Source organism: Paramisgurnus dabryanus, chromosome 19 (genome assembly GCF_030506205.2).
Source record: "Paramisgurnus dabryanus chromosome 19, PD_genome_1.1, whole genome shotgun sequence".
In the NCBI taxonomy this organism is placed as follows: Eukaryota; Metazoa; Chordata; class Actinopteri; order Cypriniformes; family Cobitidae; genus Paramisgurnus; species Paramisgurnus dabryanus.
In genome coordinates, this window is record NC_133355.1 from 6,021,549 (window position 1) to 6,040,486 (window position 18,938).

Here is an 18,938-nt window from a genome sequence, read left to right on the forward strand (position 1 = left end):
GGCCGCAAATGCCCTCATGTAAAACATTCGCAAATGTCAAGGATACTTGAGAATATGAGAATGTGAATACATAAATGGTTTACCATTGTGCTGACCAGGACAGACACATTTACTGCAGAAATTTGGTTAAACGGTGTGAGAACTAAAATATGACCAGTGATAACACACCTGAAAAATAAGGTCTGAAGGGGTTAAAGACCACACTGCAAAAAAAAGGATTTTCAAGAAAAAACATCTTAGTGTATTTTTGTCTTGTTTTCAGTAAAAATATCAAAAAATTCTTAAATTAAGATGCTTTTTCTTGATGAGCAAAACGACCAAAGGTCGTTTTGCTCATCAAGAAAAAACATCTTAATTTAAGAATTTTTTGATATTTTTACTGAAAACAAGACAAAAATACTAAGAACATTTTTTCTTAAAAATCATTTTTTTGCATTGCATGCTAGTATCATGGTACAAATACTGAACAAAAAGAGCCCTGCCACTTCTAGAATAGTAATATATAAAAATGCTTAAATGAATAAATAATAATCTAAATATCATGAATAAGAATAGAGTATTCATGAAAGACAAAGTTCACAGTTTGAATCACAGTTTTATTCCAAACGTGTCTATACTGTATATTTAACGAAAGAGGGTAACAGCCCTCCTACAGAACCCACATTTTCATTAGAATAGTAATAACAATATAATCTGAATCATTTTACGTTATTTTCATCATCGTGGGTGTGATTCGTCAAGCACTGGTATAGAAATCTCTCAAAATCAATGAGGAAATAAAAATCAACTTTGATTAAAAAAACTGATCACAAATAGCGTTATACCCCATCTGTCCCTGTTTGACACGCACACACACACGCACCAAAAAAGCACCAACATATGAATGCTATAATACTGGAGATTGAAAATATGTCCGCTGTGTATGTTTTGATATAAATGGATACTGGCATTTTACAACTTCTAGTGCACTTCACCGAGAAATTCATAATAGGGTCTCATTTAGTTCTGTAATGAAAAACATCATTAATTGCCCGATGACATCATTAAACAGCCTTACAGGTGCGCAAAGGATTTTTTGTCTCGCCGCTCTCTCGTTCTTATATTTTGCAATCTGCTTCGAGTTGCAAATCTTGTTCAAGTGAAATAAAAAATGTATGCTATTTTTAAAAGGAAAAAATAGTCACTCATTCCTCATTTCAATTGAATTACAGTCGAAACAATGCTTTTTTGGATGACATCATCCAGGTCACGCAGATTGACGTCACCAGCTATGGTTCGGACTACTGTTGTACTTTATTTAGCCTTTCTTAAATCTAGCTAATGAAGTAATCTGACAGTGTAAATGACTTTTATGACATCCGGCTTTACCATTTGGATACAGGATAGCTCAAATGATAGCGCATGGGTTTGATTTGGGACACGCGTAGGGATTAAAGCGTCTGTCAAATGCATACATGTTTTTTTAGGGCAAACTTGACCTTCGCTGTCCCAGTCAAAAAGCCTCATTGGAAGTGTGTGCACAACTTTACATCCCAATCATTCATTCATGAATAATTTCACTATGTGTCATAGTACGGACGTGAATGGATTGGGAATGCTGTTTCATATAGACTTTTGCCAGATAGTGTTTTTTAGGAAAAACCCTTCCATTACATTTCCCCTCAAAACAGAAAAATGTGAAATACTGTATGCCTTCATAGACACGGGAAAGAGGACAAACAAATATTACGTTTAAAAGAATTTAAGAATTAAATAAAATGAAAAGCTAGAAATGAAGCAGAAATGATCTTTAGGAATTAAAGTAATTATAAAGGGAAGCTTTACACCCCCTTCAATTCACTATTAGAGAAAGAAAATGAACTTGCACAGTAGTCATTTCAGTTCTTTCTGAACACATTTTCAGGTAATGACTCTATTGTCTTCCCAGGAGCGTAATCCCACAAATTATAAAGGAGTGGCGGTGATCACGTTCTCTCTTGTAAAACCATGTAAAATTAAACTATCATGTTATCTCCAGTCCTTTCGTGACATGTTGCATAGCATTCTTTCTCAACCGTTTGCCAAACCATACTGGCTCCCCTGTGCCATGGCATGACGTAGTGTTAAACTGGACACTTGGAAAGGAAGCGGTTGGCTGAATCATCCAATTCCTCGCACTCGGCTTCCATTAATATAATTTCAGTCTGACGTGCCGCCAAAATGGCCCATATTTCTTTAGTATCCCAGAGGTCACTTTGACTGGAGGTGTCGGCGGAGCTATTTTAGAGTCTCTGCTTGAAGCGTGTCCGTCCGTCCTCGCACATATTCTTATCCCCTCTTCCTTAGTCCTGCTTGCAGAGCAGATCTGTAGAGGGCGTTTTAGCGGGCGGTATCGGCCTAGGAGGGGGTGTGGGTTTGGGCCTGCGGGGGCTTCCCGACCCTCCTCCCTCGCTGTCGGTGTTTGTATTGGATGTGGAGGGCGGTGGGGGCAGGCGTGGAAGGGAGGAGGTGGCTGTGGCCAACGGTGAGATGCGCGAGCAAGCGGACGTGGAACGAAGGCTCTGGATCCGACGGCACTCCTGGCACACTCGCACGTGCGTGCAGCCGCGGGGTGCCGGAGCTGGAATAAGGGCCGGTGTGGCATTTGAGATGTTGGCCCCGAGAGGGTCCTCCAGGAGTCGCTGAGGGCCAGGGCCTAATTCTGCAGGGCCCCCGCCGGGTACAGCGGGGGCTCCGGTTAATGACCCCGTCCCGCTGTATAGCTTGCCATTGCTAAGACGCATATCTCGTACGAGACGTACGGGTCTGGGTGCTCCTAACGGGAGACGGGCCGGGTGCCGGAGGACGCCCTGGCACGAGAGCGGTCGACGGCGACGCAAACGAGAGTTCTTTTTACAGGAAATTACATTCCGGAATTCTGTCATCATCTCCTGACACACTGACACCTGAGACAAACAGAGACAACCATGAAAAATCCCAGTGATGTTTTTACATGTTTAACTCTTTCCCCGCCATTGACAAGTTAACTCGTCAATTAAGAGAAAACGCTTTCCTGCTAATGACGAGTTTTTCTGGCAGTCCGTATTTTCGCTATTATCCACCAGGTGGCAACCTACTCAAATTCTAAAACCCGGAAGTATTCCCTTAGGGCAAACAGTTCAAACTCTGTGTATGTTTTGATCATCGCTCTGAATCTGATCTCTAACAAAAGTCCTTCACAAAAACACAATTATCTCAGCTTTTTACTCAAAAGTAGTTTTTTTTAAGAAACCTACCCATATTTGAGAGGTGATAAAAAAGAAAACAAATGAAGGTAGGATGAAACTTTTGTTTGAAAGCAGAGGGTATATTCTTTTATTATATTGTATGTTTATATATTTAAATATTTATTATATAAACATTTTCTGGAAGGAATTAAACTTTTGTGAAAATCATAAAAAATGCTGGCACTGGCTGACAACTTTTTTTTTTAAACCCTGACGGGGAAAGAGTTTAGTCACTTGTCGATGCATATTAAATATACAGCATTTAAAATCACAGAATTAAACAATTAAACAACAACATGTGACGACAAATGGAATTAAAACACAAACCTTTGTGGGGTCTTTAGCAAGGAATCTGTTTTTTAGTCATAAACCTATGCATTAAACCAGGCAGACAGCAGAAGACTCCGGGCCGGATCCACACCGAAGTTCCGTTGGGGATCCGGCCTGGATTTATATGTTGTCTGTTTTTTAAGCTTTGGCTCAGAGTTACAAAAGTCACTTGGCTGTTGCAGTGAATAACACAAAAGTCTATATTGATATCGCATTAAACACAAAATATTTCAAGTAAAAATATTGACAAACATCTATTTAAAAATAATAAATGTATATTGTTTTCCTTATATACACATTTAAAAATAGTTTGGTGGGTGTTAGGAAACATTATACCTGTGCACTGCAAAAAAATGACTTTCTTACTTTGCATTGTTGTCTTTTTTTAAGTACCAATATCTAAAAGTTCTTAAATCAAGATGCATTTTCTGAAATAAAAATAAAAAATGACATAAAAATAAGTCTAAATTTAGACAAAAATATTCTGCTCAAAACAAGCAAATAAATAAATAAAAATATGGGGTACCCTGCAAAAAATGATTTTCAAGAAAACAAATTCTTAGTATTTTTGTCTTGTTGTCAGTAAAAATATCTAAAAACTCTTAAATTAAGATGCTTTTTCTTGATAAGCAAAACGACCCAAGAAAATAAGTCTAGTTTTTAGACCAAAAATATCAAATGTGATTTTGTGCATAAAACAAGCAAAAGAAATCTGCCAATGGGGTAAGTACATTTTTCTTGAATTAAGTGTTTAATCTTAATTTAAGAGTTTTTAGATATTTTTAATGAAAACAAGACAAAAATACCTAGTACTCCGCAAAATGACCCAAGAAAATAAGTCTAGTTTTTAGACCAAAAATGTCAAATTTAAGTGATTTTGTGCATAAAACAAGCAAAAAAATCTTGAAAATTTTTCTTAAACACTAAATTTGATATTTTTGGTCTAAAAACTAGACTTAATTTCTTGGGTCGTTTTGCTCATCAAGAAAAAGCATCTTGATTTAAGAATTTTTTTATATTTTAACTGAAAACAATTTTTTTTTTGTGTAATACTTTAAATAAAACAAAAATTCTATCTAAAAATAAAAATATTCTTAAATCAAGATGCATTTTGTTGATGAGCAATATAAGAAAATAAGTCTAGTTTTTAGACCAAAAAATATCAAATTGAAGTGAATTTGTGCATAAAACAAGCAAAAAAATCTGCCAGTGGACTAAAAAAACTTAACTTTTCTAAAAAATTATTTTCAAGCAAAAAAATTCTTAGTATTTTTGTCTTGTTTTCAGTAACAATATCTAAAAATTATTAAATCTTACATTTTCTTGGGTTGTTTTGCCAAATAGTAAGAAGTTTTTTTCTTGAAAATTATTTTTTGAAGTGTAAATAGGAATGTCAATTTTTCGCAGTGAAGTTGCTCCTGGAATGAAAAAGTTTAGGAAGCCCTGTATTAAACTTTGCAATGTAACTTTGCTACAAACACGAATAATATCTCCAATGGAGAGGTGAACAATTATGTTTCAAAGTGAACTGAGTTACAATTTTGATCTAAAGGATGGAAAAACAGACATCAATATCTCATAGACTTGGAGCTGATATACTGTTGGGACTGTTGACTATAAAAAGCTTCAGCCTCTGAGCCACTAATATAACATATCTCACCAAAATATCACAGGGGAGTATATGTGATCTATTTTGACCTGGGGCTGTGTACATACTGTAAGTCCCATGTGTCCCATCGTTATCTAAGCCTATCATATGGGAAATTGTGGAAAATTGTCTGATTTTTACAGCCTGGTGTCACAGAAATTCATACGTATTTTACAGAAAATTACGATTATCTTTAATAAAAATGAAAATAACGAAACCTAACCCCAACATCACAGGGGTGAATGCATATCGTACAAAAACTTAAAAAGTGTGGTCGTACGAATTAGCAATCTCATAAAATACATATGAGTTCCCGTTAATATTGCACTTGATTTCAGCACTATGGTGGGAAGGTCATTTCATTTAAATCTATTAAATCTATTTACTTTAAATAATAATTTATTTTTACAAAAGTAGCATTCATTTTAGCTACAAACAACTCATGTAAGCACTATATATTTACATCACAAACACAGACGGCGTAGGTTGGCGTTGTAACCTACTCTGGTGTGTCTGTGGTTTCGGGCGCTGCAGGAGTGAGGGCGTACCTCATCTGTCTCGGCCGAGCGGCGCGTGGACCACACAAACTCCATAATGGCCACAAAAACCGCTATTATGAGCCCACATATCAGCACGACAAAGATTCCCCCGATGTTCTCCATACCCAGACCTGAAAAAAACACGTGACACAACAAACATTCAACACAAACAAAACAATTGCAAAGCAGAGTATTCCCACAGGATTCCTGAATGATCCTGTTAGATCTGATGCAGAATCATTGTTTTAAATTGGCACAGTTTCCAAGCAAAACGTATAATGATTATTCCTCATTTTTTTGTAAGTTAAACACTATTCTGGTTGTTTTTTCGCATATTTTTCTACTCACAGATGGTGCGCCAGAGGAAATGACTATATAAACACAGTCACAAAACCGCTATTCATAATCTGAAAATTTGGGCTGTAAATAACCTCTATAGACTGCAACTGCCATTTCCTGGTGAAAATACGAGTATTGAAAACCAAAGCAAAGAAATTAAATGAATTTCGCACACAGACACGCACATATGTGAGCGCACGCCTGCACCCCACATAGTTACTATTTTCTCTTCATTCCCTCTGGGTCTGTGTAGTCGACTACACACGGAAATGCAAATACCACCAGACCACATAAATACACATGCACAGAACTCTCAGCCATCTGTCTTTAAAACAGACAGATGGATACTGAACATCTTACAAGCAACATATGAATACACACAACAGAAAATAACTCATTTCCGATGTTTGTGCGATTTGCATCATATGCTTTTAAAAACAAATCACAATAAATGTTTCTATTTAATTATTTATTAGGTAGGAATAAATATGCATACTGAATGAAGATATTGTAAACAGCATTAAGGCTATGTAAACTTACACAACGCAAAAAAGCAAAATCTAAATTTTCGGGTACCCCTGAAAACTCTCCATGTGCCCCTGGAAACTCTTGTACCCCTGATTGGGAATCATTGCATTATGATATATATTAGGACCTTTTTAAATGGTACTGCCACAGTGACAGCTTGGGTACAATTTTTTCTAACAGTTTGCAAAACTTAAGCCAAGCACATCTAACCCTAAACCTTTAATGTCCATAAAATTAAGATGTATTGAGTATGTGTAAACTGAAGCCATGCAGGTCTCTCACCTTTCGCTCGATGGTCTTCCTCCTTTGGACACTTGCCTCCCTCCCACCATCGACGTTTCAGGATCTCTAATCTGTTGTTCTCCTGCATATGTAAAACGCCTAACGTGATCTCATCTCTGTATGGAGAACCTGAAACAGAGAATAACGCTACCAATGAAAAACAGGCAAAACAGACTCATCTACCATGCATGCAGGGAGATCAGAGAAAAACCTTGGGCTTGTTTAAGCTGAGAGGGCACACGGACAAAAACTGTCTTAAATCAAAACTCTTTTATTCATACAGAAGATGAGAGGCAGGAAATGATTCAAACTTATGACGCCCACTTCGGCACCACGGTGCAATGTCTGAGCACATCTGCTATCTGCTAGGCCACGGCTCTGTCAGTCTTAAATCAACTCTTTCATTTTACGTTTTGCAAATGAGCCGAATAAGACAGTGTGTCAAAATTCGAATTATTACAAATTATTTGACTTGTTAAAATAAAATCATCCTTCATTTAACATTAGTGCACGCCATCTAATCTTGACACGCTAGTAATAATGTTATGTGATGGGATGAATTCATCAAATTAATACATGTTAATTTAAATTAAAGACCGAAGCTATGCTTTGGAACTGATCAGCTGTCACCCAAGTGAATATTACTTTAATTTTCCATTCAATGCCGAGAAAAGATATTCGAAAACGAAGGGCGTGTGTCTCTAATAAAAACAAGTTTATGTTCATGCTGCTACAGTAGAGTCTTAAATCAAGCCCTGGATGAAAACAGGCTTTAGCTAATTATAGTCTTCATGTATTTTCTCAAGTAAATAACTTTTCTAGACACATACATTAGATATCGGGATTACTTTAAAAACATCTAATGCTACATCGCTATGTTAATACACACAAAAAAAATATTCATTCAGTTTATTACATTTCTTAAGGCAAGTGGTTGCAATTAATTTATTTAAGTTACATTTAAACAAAAGTTAAAAAAATTTTTTTAATGTAGCTTAAATAAATTGCAACCACTTACCTTAAAAAATTGAGTAAATTGAATTAATAATTTTAATAAACTTTAAACTTTTTTTCTGGTCAGTGGCGCAATTGTTTTTTGAAACTGCAAAATAGCATCAGGGATGGTTTGCGCCGGAACACGCCTCTTTTTTTGCGCTGAACCACCCAGGGAGCGCAAGTTCATTCCCTAGTTTGCCGACGTGCGTCTGTGGAGGGAAAAACCCGCTGTGCGCCGGTGCAAAATACGAATGATACATGCGTCACTGACAAAGTCAATTGCGCTGGGTGCAAGATAGGGCCCATAGCCTATTAATATTTAATTAAGAAGTCTGCCTTACTGTATACTTTAGCAGGTTGCTTTAATCCAGGTAAACTTGTTTATGTGTATTTGGCGCCACCTACAGCATTTTGCTGGTGTACAGTATGATTGACATAATAGCGGCTTTTACATTAATAAGTCATCATCTATTCAGGAAAATACGGTAATTTGTATTAATTTGTACAAAGTGAAGCATACAAAAATTTACGATTATCATAAAAATAATAATAACAAAAACCCACCCTTAACCTCGCCCCTAACTCCAACATCATGTGGCAAAAGCAAATCGTTCAAAAGTCATATGAATTAACAACTTTGTAAAATACAAAAATTCCGAAAATTGCACGTTTTTTATTTTTATCCTCAATGTGGTGTGGTCTTTAAATATGCACTACATGGTTATGGCATTGCTTGCTTGTATTTATATTCCAAGGTTTTTATTTCATCCTCTAAATAAAAAAGGACATTTTTAACTCACTGGCATTAAAATAAGACTGAAATGTTTAAAATATTTGTTTTATTTCACAGGAAGTCAACGTAAAACTCATATTACTTTCATGAGGTACCACAATTTTATTTTTGCTACATTAACCAGCATTATATTGCTGTGGTAACTATTGGGATGATTTTTAAAAAGACTGCAGAAGTAAAATAGCCAACATGGCCAACTAGATGATGTCAGCTGATGAAGAGGTAAAATTTAAATACTTTAAATTACAAGACTGCAGCTTAATCGCACGCAATAAGAACCATATACTGTATGCAGAAACTAACATTTAATATTCCAACAAATCACCAGGTGTTTGTTTGGGTTTTTTTGGTGCTGTTGTGGCACCATCTGCACTGTAGTAGGTTGCTGTGGAAACGGATGGAGGTGTCCATGGAGACCACCTCTTTATTAATGCCTGGGTGAGAGGGTTTTATCATTTGGCACCAGAACTTTGGAATGCGAACTGGTGAGATGTGTCAGAACTGGGAGGAGTGAACAGACCTTCTGGATGAAGTGCTGTGACCTGGAGATGTCTGAAGTCTTTGAAGGTGGACGCTGCTGCTGCTGCTGCTGGGTTCTCATTTCAAATATAGTAACAGGTTCATGCGATTATAAGTGTATAGGGATGTTTTAAACTAGTGGTTATGTGGTTATTGGATTGATCTTCCTGGAGGACAGAAGATCAAAAAGAAAGCAGCATTGCTATTTTTCAGGCCCCTTCTGTGCATCTCCACCATCGTTCTGTATTTATAAGCATCACTTCTTCATATTGTCATTCTTTAATTTATGATAATAATTTAATCTGTTAAAATTTACTTTTGCTGGTTACATTTGTGAGAAGAGCTTAGAGTCTGAAAAGTCTACAAAAACGTTAATGTATTTTACAAAAAGCTTACAGCTTTAAATGAAAGTAGAGACTGTCTGGATTTCTTGTGAACATTTTAAATATATAACATGTAATTTTAACAAGTCAATGGTCAATTTCAGTTTGTCCCACTGGAAATAAAAACCTTTGCAATATTTTCTAAACGTCACTACAAAACTATTGCGAATCAACAGCATTGCCAAGTAAACACAGTTTTTCCTCTCTGGAAAATTGCCTTTAAATCTATTATTCACATAATATCAAGGTAAGATTAATATTTTTACACAATCAACACACACATATCTGCTATAAAAATGGACACTTAAAGTTTGTTTGTGGGACCTACCGTTATCGTACAATTACACCAAAAGTGACAGGAGTGCAAACGTGACAACTTACCCCATAGGTGGGGTTCATTGTAACAAACAGAGGGTTTGTTGTTGCACTGCTAGAAATTTTAATTCAATCAAATTCTGTCATATACTTAAGGTGGATATTGTTTATATATATATAATAGATAGATCTCCACACATTCATCCATCCATGATGCTTCATCTCACCATCCTTGTATTATGAATCGATGCATATAAACAGAGTTATTTCCCCTGATATTGTATTAAAAATTATCATTTTGATTAATAGTATTTACATCAACAAAACACATCAAAACTTTTCACAAATTCACAGGAATTCCTCTACTGACAGTAAGAGAAAGTGACCAAAAGCACAGATTACTCGGCCCTGTTACAATGTGCAAAGTAGCCTTTTTACAATTAACCCTGTGTTAGTTTATGCCCTGCTCACCCCTACTTCCAAAAATCATGGGGATGGATGTTGGTAGGTAGGTTTGCGTATCGCAGCAAGCGTAATAGCTATTCGATGAGCTCGACTTAATGAAGTCAAAGTACAGCAAGAGCGATTTGGGAAATCATACAGAATAGTTTGATCTTGAATCACTTTTTCAGTACTTTGATGTCATCTGCCTGCTGGTCTAAGCTGTTACGCATTATGTCAAACATTACTTTAATTAGAAGAAGATGCAGGCATGTTATCCAAATATTAATGGCAAGAAAAGCCCCTTGTTCTTCGTAGTGGCCAGTGCCACGTATGGGGTGTTTCTGGGACCCTATAGTACACGATATGGCATCTAAAGAACGATCATGTGACTTTAAAACACACCACAGACTTATGACATAAATGCAAAACAACCTCATGTGAGCATAAAAACTTTTTTGAGATATATGGAAATTTTGCCAAATTCATGCGTTTCCGCATAATTTCAATTTGTGCATTTTAAAGGGTAATGAAATCACACACATAGCTGGAAAAAAACCTTTCCATTGCAGTTTTGTGATGTATTCCTTTTTTGAATTGCCTAAAATACCACCTCATGCGAGCATTAAAACGTTTTTTGCAATATATGAGAATTTTGCCAAATTAACATGTTTCCATTAGACGTATTTTCAATTTGTGCATTTAAAGGGTAGAAATCACGAACATAAATGCAAAAAAAAAACCTTTCCATTGCAATTTTGTGATGTATTCCTTTTTTGAATTGCCAAAAATACCACCTCATGCGAGAGCAAAAACTTTATGCAGTATATAAAGTTTTTGCAAAATTGACGTGTTTCCATTAGGCGTATTTTTAATTAGTGCAATTTTAAGGGTAATGAAATCACGCACATAAATGCAAAAAAAAAACTTTCCATTGGAATTCTGTGATATATTCCTTTTATGAATTGCCTAAAATACCACCTCATGCGAGCATAACTTTTTTGTGATATATGGGAATTTTGCCAAATTGACATGTTTCCATTGGGCGTATTTTTAATTTGTGCATTTAAAAGGGTAATAAAATCACGTACATAAATGCAAAAAAACCCTTTCCATTGGAATTCTGTGATATATTCCTTTTATGAATTGCCTAAAATACCACTGCATGTGAGAATAAAAACTTTTTGCGGCATGTGGGAATTTTTCCAAAGTGACGTGTTTCCATTAGGCGTATTTTCACTTTGTGCATTTTAAAGGGTAAATCACGCACATAAATGCAAAAAAATCTTTCAATTGCAATTTTTGTGAAATATTCCTTTTTTGAATTGCCTAAAATACCACCTCATGCGAGCATAACTTTTTTGTGATATATGGGAATTTTGCCAAATTGACATGTTTCCATTGGGCGTATTTTTAATTTGTGCATTTAAAAGGGTAATAAAATCACGTACATAAATGCAAAAAAACCCTTTCCATTGGAATTCTGTGATATATTCCTTTTATGAATTGCCTAAAATACCACTGCATGTGAGAGTAAAAACTTTTTGCGATATATGGGAATTTTGCCAAATTGACGTGTTTCCATTAGGCGTATTTTCACTTTGTGCATTTTGAAGGGTAAATCACGCACATAAATGCAAAAAATCTTTCCATTGCAATTTTTGTGATATATATCCTTTTTTGAATTGCCTAAAAACCACCTCATGCGAGCATAAAAACTTTTTTGTGATATATGGGAATTTTGACAAATTGACGTGTTTCCATGAGGCGTATTTTCAAGTTGTGCATTTTAAAGGATAATTAAATCATGCACATAAATGCTAAAAAAACCCTTTCCATTGGAATTCTGTGATATATTCCTTTTTTGAATTGCCTAAAATACCACTCCATGTGAGAGTAAAACTTTTTGCGATATATGGGAATTTTGCCAAAGTGACGTGTTTCCATTAGGCGTATTTTCACTTTGTGCATTTTAAAGGGTAAATCACGCACATAAATGCAAAAAATCTTTCCATTGCAATTTTTGTGAAATATTCCTTTTTTGAACTGCCTAAAATATCACCTCATGCGAGCATTAAAACTTTTTGGCGAAAAAAAAAAACCATTGCCATTGCAATTTTGTGATATATATTCTTTTTTGAATTGCCTAAAATACCACCTCATGCGAGCATAAAAACTTTTTTGTGATATATGGGAATTTTGACAAATTGAGGTGTTTCCATTAGGCGTATTTTCAAGTTGTGCATTTTAAAGGATAATTAAATCATGCACATAAATGCTAAAAAAACCCTCTTCATTGCAATTCTGTGATATAAGCCTTTTCTGAATTGCCTAAAGTACCACCTCATACGAGCATTAAAACTTTTTTGCGATATATGGGAATTTTGCCAAATGAATGTGTTTCCATTAAGCGTATTTTCAATTTGTGCATTTTAAAGGGTAATAAAATCACGCACATAAATGCAAAAAACCTTTCCATTGCAATTTTGTAATATATATACAATTTTTAAATTAAAATACCAACTCATGCATGAGTAAAAACTTTTTGTGAAAATTGACAAATTTTCAATTTGTGCAATTTAAAGTCAACTATTGTAGGCCAATAGCATGTTAAGTAATGCTGATCCCCTTTCAAAGAACGTAGTAAAATCGTAACACAATTTAAGCCATGGGCCCACTGTACAAAATCACCACATGATGCCAATGACACTTTTATGACCTATTTTACTTTCACAGCTGGATGAAAGAACTCATTCAGCATTATCCAATAAGCTGCTTACATTTTGACATTTGGTCTAAAGTACAGAAAACCTCTCTTAAGTGTATTATTCCAGTGTGTAAGTCTCAACAGTGGCCATTATCTCACACAGAGCAATTCTTTACCCTCGATTAAAACCTCATGTCGCCTCCTAAAGTCTTCCCCACTGTCACGCCTACTAATCAGTGTTAAACGTACTCGATGCTAAACACATATGGCTTAAAAGTGTTTTTTTTCTCTCTGTCACATTTCTGCCTGTCAAGCAGTAATCGCCAGAAATGCCAAATGTCAAAGACTAAGTTAGAATTGGTATTTCTCAAGCGTTGCATGAAGTGTCAAGCCATCTATCCGGAAAAAACATTAAGACAGAGATGTGCGGTATCACAGTATTATTGAGACAGGGCTTTCTTGTTTTTGGGTTATCGTGATTATAACTGTCAGAACTAAAAACACTGTTCTTGGCATTTTTATAACAGAAGGCAAGCGAAAAACATGGGGCAGAAATGTCACACATACTCAAGCACATCTGAACCCATATCATCAGCAAAAGCAAAAACATCTCGCCGTGTCAGCACGTACAGTATCTACAGTAGCAATGTCACTCACCCAAAGGCATTCCAATGCCGTAGCCCTTGGTGTCCAGCAGGCCTCCGATCTGCGTGAGGTTGCAGTTGAGGCGACGGTGGTACTCGTTCATAGTGCTCTCCAAAAGAAAGGCATATTTGGAGTTTACAACCCGCGCTATGCCCTCCTCCGTGCTTTTCACGAACACGCTGGGCTGCTTGGAGTACATGTAATTCCACATGCGCTGGTACGTCTGGTAGCGTGAGTTCTAGGATTCAAAGATGAAAGTCATTGGAAAGGAGAAAGGAAAGTCAAAAAAAGAGCCAAATTATATTTAGGGGTTGACGTGAGGACAGGTGAATGAGGATAAAAACATTTATTGGCAGACGTTCAGCGTGAAATAGATTAAGAGTGGCAGATTGGGATATAATATATCAATTTATATGTGCAGTCTGTGCTGGAAAGTACGTGCGAGGCGAGTGGTAAAATAAACAGGGAAATAAAGACAGAGAGGGTGAGAGAGAAATAAAACTTGGTTTTTGTAAAGAATACTCGGATTAAAATGATATTTGATCGCGGGAGAGAACATGGCCCCGGGCGTGAATGTAGATGTGGCTATGAGTCATTAAGCCAACTGTTAGCTGTCATAAACAGGAAGTCAGGCATCGTGACATCACACACTGTGAACCTGTCTGACAAATTTGATTTGACATACAGTATTCTATCATATTGAGGACTGTTTTTATAATAAGTTTACTTTTTGTAAACCTATCCCACACACAGACCTTTTCAATATAAAAATGGTTTATTACTAATCATGTATAGACGGTTTCAGGATTAACAACATAAATAAACGGCTTTCGTGGAACAAACGTAACTTCCGGTAAACTCCACAAAGAATCAATAACAACAGAGTCATTTTAGAGCAGTATATTACTGATAACAAGCAAAATAAACAAAAAATAGATGACCTTACCTCAAATCATAGCTAAAGCGTATCAAAAACAAAACTGAGCTAATGTAAATGTGTAATATATAATCTATATAATCTTAACTATAGATCACCTGCCAAACCTATCTTTACATAGTGCTGATCCATTATCGCCATTAATGTGTGTTTTTACCACTAAAACGTCTATATTACAGTAAATCTACACACTAGAACCAGTTAATACACACCATGAAGAAGGTCATAGTGCTTCCTCCTTGAATAGTGCCGTACTGGATGTTGGTCTGATCGGCTAAGTCGTCAGCAGATTCGATGGGCACCTCCATCCTCTGAACCGTCAGAAACGCAGCGAGATTCGCCGTGTAGGAGGATATGATGATCAGTGTGAAAGCCCACCTGTTTCACAAACACACACAAACATTACTCCGTCTGCCAGAAATCGGCATTAGAGATCGCTATTTACATTAGAAAACATGCTGACATACACAAACTCACTTTACGGTCGAAGTGTCAGTCAGATAAAGGTGATTTGATCAAATGGATAAACACATAAAACTAAGCACTAGATAAGATGCCAGCTCTAATAAATAAGACAGCAAATATTGTTTTGCTAACTCTGTGAAATGACCTGTCATTGAAATTGAATTATTAAGGCGTGATAACAGATTGTAAATCAGACTGAACACATAAAATAGAAATATCACTTTTTTGTTTATTTACTGAACACTTTCATTGGTTAATTTACTGGCTAATTTCATGCCTAACCAATAAAAACAAAGTGATGATTCTGTGCTGATAAAAATAGCTTCGATGGTTAATCTAGATTAAAGCATTTTAAAACACCGTCATCCAGGTCAACCCCTTCCCCCAAAATCAAAACATGGCCACACCGGTTAATAGTCTAGTTCAGGGTGTATAGGTTTAGCTGGTCGAAATCAAACATGGCCACACCGGTTAATAGTCTAGTTCAGGGTGTAAAGGTTTAGCTGGTCTTCGATGACAATCAGCTAAGACCATAATGGCACCATAATGGAGTTGGGTCTGTCTGCAGACTGTAAGACAGGGGTGTAACAGCCCAGCGGTGTAACTCGAAGTGGGGGCGTAACTTGATGTTGTTCAAATAACATAATACCATACGAGATGTCAAAACGATTCAGCAAATGTCGTAAAAACTCGACGGATGAACGCTGTTCTATCCAAAAACTACCCCAAACCTCTCATTGGATTTAGGCCGTAGCTGTATACCATCGAGCCAGAAATGCTGTTTTATCCTAATCCTACCCCCAGATGTAACCCTAAACCAAACTTCTTGTGGTATTTAGGCCGTAGCTGTATACCATCTAGCCAAAAATGCTGTTTTATCCTAATCATACCCCCAGATGTACAGTAACCCTAAACCAAACTTCTCATGGGATTTAGGTCGTAGCTGTATACCATCTAGCCAGAATTGCTGTTTTATCCTAATCCTACCCCCAGATGTAACCCTAAACCCAACTTCTCGTGGGATTTAGGCTGTAGCTGTATACCAATTTCAATTTTCAATTCAATTTAAAGCACTTTATTGGCATGATTGTGTCACTTACAATATTGCCAAAGCATTATACATAAAACGAGAAACATACAATAACACAATATTAACAAACATTAAGGTGCAATTAAGCTAAGGTGCTGGGTGATGGATGAAGTACTACTGCAAATAAAATAAAATACAATCAGAGGATATTTACAATATAAAGTAGACGTTGAAATATAAACATTGGAAGTATACAAATGTACATTTATGGAGGCTGTATACCATCTAGCCAGAAATGCTGTTTAAATAATCCTACCCCACACTAGGGTTGCCATTTGCGCCAGTTCCGCCGGACACATCCCGAACATGTTTTCGGGTGCGTTCTCCGGAAGTCGCGTTGGTCACCCACATACGTCATCAAGGTTTAATATTTCGGGTTAAATTTCAGAAACGTATCAGTTATATTTCAAGGTAAGAATGAAACTACAATGATTGTATGTCTTAAAAGAAATAAATCTTAATTTTCTAATGTATTTTAACTGAATTGCGAGAAACTCGATGATGTATGCTGTCGAGCAACGCGACTTCCGGAGACCTCACCCGAAAACATGTTCGGGACATGTCCGGTGGAACTGGCACGAATGGCCACCCTACCCCAGAACCTAACCCTAACCCAACTTCTCATGGGATTTAGGCTGTAGCTGTATTCCATCTAGCCAGAAATGCTGTTTTTATCCTAATCGTACCCCCAGACCTAACTCTTAACCCATCTTCTCATGGGATTTATGCGTTTACACCCCCGTCCTGTTACACCCCTGTCTTGCAGTCCGCAGACAGACACCATTGCATTGATGGCCATTCAAACCACCAGCAAGAAACCATATAAAATACAAAGCTACTGTACAACCTTGAAGCTCTTACCCATAAAATATTCTTGGCTGCAAAGTGTATTGAATCACAGGGTAATGAAAAGAGATTTCTGAAATCCTCAGAGAGCTCAGCAATGAAAACTTTTCTAAAGACCCCGGCCTCCAAAAAATAAACAGGGAAATGTCATTTAGTAAAAGCTTTCATCATAAATTAAAGTACAATAATTGCCCCGTAGGGTATAACCGCTCGGGGGCACAGTGATGAAGTTGACTGTAACCTTAGTAGCTCTATGGTTTCTGGGTCGCCCCGTGTGGTATTAAACTGGCATCTATTGTGTCTATTCACACTACAGATGATTAAACATTTGGCTTCAACTGCATAGAGCCAGAATTATTTTATCTCCATTGTTGCTTTCTTACAAGAGGTTGCTCAACTCGAATAACCTCAAGATCAAGGCACGGGGCCGAAATTGAAAATATGCAAGGGAGAGGAAGGCTTACTTTATATAAGAGCGAGCCAAAGGAAATAAAAAAAGATAGAAGCTACAGTACACGATTTAAGATTGATGACTAACCTGGAGAGGGGCTACAAGATAGTAAATCGCACAAATGCATGTCTGGACACGGACAAACACGGCCATTCACCCAAACAAACAGACTGTACAAACAAACTTACAACGTGCTTCAAATATATTTCAAGTCACACAATTACATAAAGTACATTTATCTTGGACGTTTTAAAAGCATTTCAATTAATAATAAATAAAAACTGAAGGGCTATACTACTCAGTAGGTACGCTACATGCAACCAAATAATCTGTTTGTAAGCACGCCCCATTCAGACAGGTCAGACTACCATTAGCAGAACGACGGGATCTCATTCAATTTTGTGGAATTTTGGCGACTTCCAGCAACACAAGCTTAAGAGGCTGTTTACACTTGGCATTAACATGCGTTTTCGTAAATCGGATCACAAGTGGACGACGTTAATGCCACATGTAAAACGGTGTTCAAAACGTTTTGAACGCGTCCACTTTCGACCACTTTCAACCACATCCAGAGGTAGTCGAAACCACTTACGATCGGATCGCTTTGGAGTTGCGGTACGCATATGTGGTTGAATGTGTTCGAACAGCCACACGCGACCGCCTTCTCTCCACCCATTTATATAATCTGAGGTATTAAACACAAGTTTTACGTCTTTTTTTGACTTCTGGCGTGAACATAAGGTGAACGGCGCTATTTTTAGCCTTTCATTGATAAAACTACTGCGGGTGTTCTCCGTAGTTTCGTTTTGAAAACGTGAAAGTTGCGCGATGCTATTTCATCAATTGCGCTGAAAATTCAGAGAAAGCTCCAACATATAAACATACAAAACACTGTGCAGAATGTTTACTTGCTAAACAAGCAGCGGACTCCGACATAATATTAGTTTGCGCCCATATAAACTCATAATTACTCCCGCTCGGGTTTGAATGACAGCAAAGAGACTTGCCCACCGTCTCACGGACCACCCCCTCACAGTATTCAGGACAGAAGCGGTCGAAAGTGGACAAAAGAGACGGATTTAAATACCAGGTGTAAACGTAATGTGTCTCTCTCGTCCACTTGTGATCCGATCGATGAAAACACATCTTAATACCAAGTGTAAACAGCCCCTAATTGACTGTTGGCGACCGGATGGGTGTGTCCAGTGATGCAAAGTTTAAGTAAATAAAAGTAAAACTTTATTCAAATGATGAGCGGTTTTGGGGAGCGACTACCAATGGGAGCAAAGCAGTGGAGTTCAAATTTTTTCTTCATTTGTGTATTGCAACCAGATTTAGGCTGGATTTACACTGCAGATGCCCAATTTCCGGTTTGTTGCCTGTATCAGATTTTTGGACGTCCCACCTACATCATCTTTTAAAAGTGACTTGTATCCAAT

At 36.9% G+C, this 18,938-nt stretch overlaps 1 protein-coding gene across 2 annotated transcripts in view; it reads right to left on the reverse strand.

Moving 5' to 3' along the window:
• Window positions 1–575: 575 nt before the first annotated feature.
• LOC135775864 (glutamate receptor ionotropic, kainate 5) overlaps window positions 576–18,938 on the reverse strand; it is a 135,560-nt gene continuing 117,197 nt past the window's right edge. The window contains exons 16-20 of one of the 2 annotated variants that reach the window (XM_065286427.1): window positions 14,860–15,025; window positions 13,723–13,948; window positions 6,912–7,040; window positions 5,772–5,893; window positions 576–2,924 (exon numbers count right to left, since the gene is read on the reverse strand). In XM_065286427.1, the coding sequence (XP_065142499.1) occupies window positions 2,322–2,924; window positions 5,772–5,893; window positions 6,912–7,040; window positions 13,723–13,948; window positions 14,860–15,025 (1,246 nt within the window). In that variant the 3' untranslated portion in view covers window positions 576–2,321. Of the gene's footprint in view, window positions 2,925–5,726; window positions 5,894–6,911; window positions 7,041–13,722; window positions 13,949–14,859; window positions 15,026–18,938 lie in introns of both variants that reach the window. The other variant, XM_065286418.1, reaches the window with a different exon arrangement.